Raw genomic sequence first — 6,000 nt, 5'->3', positions numbered from 1 at the left:
TGTCTCCGCCAGGCCGAAAGGCATGGCCGAGACTATGTTCCGAGACTATGTTATGACAGCTATTCTCCGGCACTGTTAGCTTGATCGCAGCGAAACTGTGCACACACACTCCCTGGATTCCAATCCAGAGCCTCTGCCCCAAATTTTTCACATGGGCCTGTTATAGTGCCACCAGGAGGCCAGTTTTTGCAAAACTATTTTTTGACAGTACTCCTACAGATTAGAGTATCTCTATAGTCATTAAACCAAATAGGTCTTTCAGATCTTTCATATTCCATCCTGATTGGCTAAGAATTAGCCTCGCGTGGCCGGACAATAAACACAGAGGGCTAAAGTGCAATACAATATTGCAATGGCAGATTCGTCTGGAACCAGGCTAGCTAAGAATGGCTTCCAAAGTTTGCAGGAGTGCTCCGCTTTGAACAAAATGCCTCAAATCATGAATACAGCATGCAATTTCCGTGAAATTTTGCACGCACATTCTCACTAGGCCGAGGAAGAAATGCCACTTGAACATTTTAAGACAGCTATAACAGGCCGATTCCTGTTTTTACCATAACTGCACCATAACTTTGTATGTGCATTCCCATAGAGGCCAAGGAAAAACCTCTCCCCTGCATTTTTCACATCTGCCTTTAATAGCGCTACCAGGAGGCCGACTTATGTAAAACACATTTAGGATATTACTCCTTTAGATTTTGACACGCAAATCGCTACACATGATCTCTATAGTCATGTGATCAAGACGGATCTGTTATATTTTTCATATTCCACCCCATGGCTAATATTGACATCAAAAGTTTGCAGGAGTGGCCCATTTTGGACAAAATGCATGCCACAAATGGAGCCAGATGTTTTCAAAACCATTTTTTAATATTACTATAATGTTGTCCAAACATCACGCAAATCAGTATTATCTCTTTAGTCAAGTGATCCAGACCGATCCATCCAATCCTTCACATTCCAGCCTGATTGCCAATTCCAAACATTGCTGGCCCACACTGACCTACCTGACCTGGCGGAGACCTGTGCTCCGAGGAGCACTTTTTCTAGTTTGTTTATATTTTTAGCTCCCCCCTTGTTGTTACAGTACGCCATTTAATTCCTCCCCGCACACGTCTGTGTGCTGTCACTGCTGTTGTATCCTTACAGGCTCACCTGTCAGTGAGGAGCCCCCACCAGGAGGATGTAGCACCTCCGTCCCACTCCTCCCGCCCAACACTCCCTGCTGACAGGTGCTGCTGAGTACGTGCAGTGACAATTATCACCCTCCCCACCCGGCTTCCCTCCCCCGAGCACGGGCCAATTGTGTTCGTAGAGACACTCGGATTCAAATCCCCAGACTCCGCTGTGGTGGGCAGGTAGGAAATACATGATTTAAAAAAACAATCATGTATTTTTCCAAATGTTTAATTTTATTAAAAATGTTGGTAATTGTAACCCAGGTAACTAACCCAGGTAACCAAGGTAACCAGGTAACCATGGTAACCAGACAATCAGCCTGTCAATCATTCAATCAGTCAGATCAGTATAAATGTCTGGCTACCTGGTGTAATTTCCTGCCACTCCCTCCACTCCCTCCTGAGTGTTTGTTTGCAGCATGGTGTGCCTGCTGCTGCTGTGCTGTTTACTCTTATGCTCTTATGCTCCTATGCTTCATACTCAACGGTGAGTTAAAGTACATTGGTTCAGTGTCAATGGTTTGGTTGCTTGGTCATGGTACAATGTTGTGTGGTAAAATGTTGTCTGCCATTTGAACTGCTTCTGCCTTGGCCTAGTGGAGCTAGCAGTTACAAAAATGGCAGATCAACAAGGATGAATCATGATAAAATGACTATAATTATTATTTAATGAAAGTCATGAAATAATTACACTAATTTAATATTTAATGAAAATCATGTAATAATAATTTGTTGAAACTTGACCTTGTTGTACAACTATAGATTACTGATTACTTTATTTCACCTGGCCTTTTAGGTCAGGTTTTTTTTATTCTGCTGGAGATCCGATCCGATGTTGATGGCGAGCCTCCCAAACTGACCCAACTGGACCCGGACTCTGGGGCCTAATTCCCCACCTCCACTCTGTGTGGTAGGAACAACGGAACGGTTCCATTCCCCTTGTATCCTCTCCCCAAAGGAGAGAACCCCCCCTGAAAGATCCACTGACACTTAAGACTTTAAAGGGCCCCCATTTTTTATTTTCCTTATAAATGCAATGAATGTTTTGTATGTTGAACTCTGTTCTAATACATATTTAAGTTGAACTTTTGTGTCCGTTTCTGATTCCTTGGGTTTAACATACATTGAGCTCTCCACCGAACCTAGTATCTACTATCTAAAGCAGTCAATATATCCATCCTATACTAATAGCCGTTATCTTTGCGCAAAACTGGCTACATAATACATGTTTTCTTTTAAAGGGATCTGGCTTGAGTGTCGTATTTAGAAATAATCTATGAAGATGGATTTGATCCTTCGGTTTCACACACCTCACTCCGTTTGGTCACAGAACTGACGCAGAGTGACAAGTGACACATTAGTGACAAATATACACTGCAGGCAATTTTTCTTCCGGGAAATACAGGATTAGAAAAAGAAAAGAAGCGAAACCTGCACGTCTTGACTGCCGAATTTGCAGGAAGAAATCTATGAAGACTTTGTAGAGCAATCTTTTAGTCAAAATGTTTGATGATGTAATGGTTCCACTCGCTGCATAATGAATGACACGTCGGAATGATATATTCCTGTGTCAAGGAATCATGTTTTAGATGTATTTTCCTCGTACTAAATGTCGGAACAAAGACAGTGATCCTATGCTCTTCAGCAGATTAAAATCTGCGTATTGTGTATTATGCATGATGGCGTATATATAGGGTCAGATCCCAACAGAGCCGACAGCGTAATGCTTAATTTATTTATACACGTGCGCCGAACATAGCTGATCTACAAGCTCATAACGCGTTGCATTAGTGTCGCATTGTGAGGTTGTAGATCAGCTATTATCGGGATTCCACACGAGGTTTCGGCCTTAAAGGTCCTTTACACACCCCGGAGCATGACGAATAAACCAGTGGTTCTCAAACCCCTCTCCAGGGGGTCCCCAGCTAAATTAGTTAATGCAGCATCACAATCCTTTTAACCACATCCATTTAAACGTTGACTATTTTTGAACGATTTTGAAAAATGTCAAAAATGTTTGGGAAATATTGCATAATTTAGATTTTTTTTTTACAAAACTTCTCTCCCGGGGGTCCCTGGCACAAAACCTTTTCAGATGGGGGTCCGCGGCCAAATACATATCAATTTGGTGGTCCTTGACTGAAGCAGTTTGAGAACCACTGAATAAACAATCTGATCTGAAAATGCATGTACAATATTTCACATCTAACTATTCATTTGGTGACGCCTCATTCATACAGGTTGATGCTTTTATTCACCAGTGAAAAGAATCGACCTTGTTTCATGATACAAACGGCAGTTTAAATTATTGTGAATTAATCGCACAGACCTTAATACTTAATTTATGCTCTCCTGATGTCAGTGGTGGAAAAAGTACTCAAATGTTTTACTTAAGTAAAAGTATCAATACTGCAAAGTAGAAGTACTCTGTTACAAGTAAAAGTCCGGAATAAAAACTTTAGTTGAGGAAAAGTACAAAAGTATTGGTATCAAAATGTACTTAAAGTACTAAAAGTACAAAAATGTTTGAAAATGGCAGATCTACAAGCTCACAGCGACGGGTTGTGAGTTTGTAGATCGGCTATTTTCAAATAGCCAAATAGGGCTAAAGTGGTAGTAGCAGATCTACAAGCTCAAAACGCATCGCGTTTTGAGCTTGTAGGTCTGCTACTTTTGATGCTTTTGTGTGACGCTGTGGTATGATCAAGTAGGGCGCTGATTTATGAAAAAACACAAAAAGTTAAGATATGGAGATAAGAGGTTTCTGCCCGACAACAACGATTTGCTTTGAGCTCTCAGATGTTCTTCCAAGTCTCGAAACGTCAAGCTTCTGTTTCGTCGCTTGGGTGCAGAAATCCTTTAGAATATAGATGCGAAACGTCTTTCCTTTTTTTTTTATCATTTTACTAATGCTGTGATGTTTGAGTCGAGCCAAGCCAGGGCACGGTCCGTGCTCAGTTTCCATGGCAACTGAAACACTATCAGCAGAGAGCCTTGATCAGAATTTCCATTCAAAAAAAGTACATCTGCTTGTGTGTGTGTGTGTGTGTGTGTGTGTGTGTGTGTATGTGTTCCTTACCATTTTTATCAGCTCTCCGTAAGATCTGAAATGAGAAAAACATCATTACATGATAAACAAGTGCTTGTGTGTATGTAGTAGTGTGCACATTCAAGATGTTCAACAGTGTTCATTCTTCTACACCAGTGCTTCTCAAAATGGGGTCCGGGGACCCCGAGCAGTGCTTGAGGGGGTCCCCAGCAAAATGAAGAACAGTTTAATTTCCCCATGATTTCACCAGCTTTAAGTTACTGTAACTCAGTAAGAGAATGTATAACTATTCAAAACATAGGTTTCACTCTCTCCACCTACAGTACAGACCAGTGGTTCTCAGACTTTTTCATGTCCAGGACCCCCAAATGAATATGTATTTGGCCGCGGACCCCCATCTGAAAACGGGACCCCCAGAAGCGAATATTTGTGTAATTTCTCTTTTTTTAATAAACATAAACATTTTCATCCCCGGACCCCACTTTGAGAACCACTGGTATAAGGATGAACTAAATCTAAACAACTAAAATTGTCTCTTATAAGGGCCCCTGGCACAAAATAAGTATCAATTTGGGGGTCCTTGAACTGAAACTGTCAGAGAACTGTCCTACACACAGCAATGCACGGCAGGATATCGTCTCTGTCGGGTGGAAACCTCATACGTCCAAGACTGTTACTTTAAAGGATTCAAATTCAAAAATAGCTAAATTAGCAGATCTACAAGCTCGAAACGCGTCGCTTCACACTTGTAGAGCTGCTACTTTTGATGCTTTTGTGTGACGCTGTAGTATGATCTACATACTACAAAAAGAAAACACAAAAGGTTAGAATATGGAGATGGGAGGTTTCTGCCCGACAGCAACGATCAGTCTGTGTGTTACCGTGTCAAATAACTCGAGAACGGATGCTGTCTGGATTTTCATGAAAAACCTTGAATGTTCAGCAGGCCGACCCTGAAGAGATGATGTGGGTGGAAAAGGTGAAAGGTCTGGATAGTGTGTGTGGTACACAATATTTATTTATTTATAATTTTTTTGCTTTGATGAATGTACCAATATTGGGTATTTTTTGTTTTGTGTTCCTTTGAATTCTGGCGTTTTGACAATACTGGTGATGCTGTGGGTGTCTGTATTTTTGTATAGCTTGGAAAAAATAAATTAAGTATCATGTTAGTTCATGCAAGGCATGGGAGTCATATACTGCCTCCGCTGTCAGTCTGCTGATTGCTTTCAATCAGCCACACTTTTCTACACCAATCACACCTCATTCCCTCAACAAGGCGGTCTGTTTAAATACTGCTCCTTCCTACACTACACTGGATCTCTGCTTCTCAATTGCTGCCACTCGCTGCTGCGGGCAAAGCTTGCCTCCACCTCCCCCTAGTTCAGAGACTTGCATTAGTTACTCAAACGTTTAAACTGAATTAGTGACTGAAACTGAAATTCATGTGTGCATGGCTCTAAAATAAACTGAAATTCAATGTTTGCATGGCTCTAAACTGAATTCAATGTTCTATGGCTTTAATGTCAAACAGCATTCAAGTTTGCATGACTGAAGTTAATCTGATTAAATGTCTTGCTATGGGCCCGCTCTTGTATATACCTGTGGGGGGTTTTGCATAGCGTTCCCTAATTTTGCTTAGCATGCTGCTTAGCCAAATGTATGGAACATCTTAAGAGCGGAGCCATTAACGCCAAGTTTAACTGAATTCCATTTGTTGCAATAAATGGTTAAATCTATATGACGTGAGTGTTCCTGACTGTTCCTGAC

General features: G+C 41.2%; 1 protein-coding gene across 1 annotated transcript in view; it reads right to left on the bottom strand.

Moving 5' to 3' along the window:
* The window catches only part of necab1 (N-terminal EF-hand calcium binding protein 1), a gene marked incomplete at both ends in the record, with an annotated part of 47,707 nt that overhangs the window by 37,556 nt on the left and 4,151 nt on the right, over window positions 1-6,000 (bottom strand). Inside the window, one exon of the mRNA XM_084081070.1 lies at window positions 4,261-4,285. Within this exon, the coding sequence (XP_083937196.1) occupies window positions 4,261-4,285 (25 nt within the window). The remainder of the gene's footprint in view (window positions 1-4,260; window positions 4,286-6,000) is intronic.

This window comes from Gymnoscopelus microlampas (assembly GCF_963454915.1).
Source record: "Gymnoscopelus microlampas genome assembly, chromosome: 15".
Taxonomy (NCBI): Eukaryota; Metazoa; Chordata; class Actinopteri; order Myctophiformes; family Myctophidae; genus Gymnoscopelus; species Gymnoscopelus microlampas.
The sequence above is the reverse complement of the archived record's forward strand: the minus strand, read 5'-3'. Positions and strand labels throughout refer to the sequence as shown.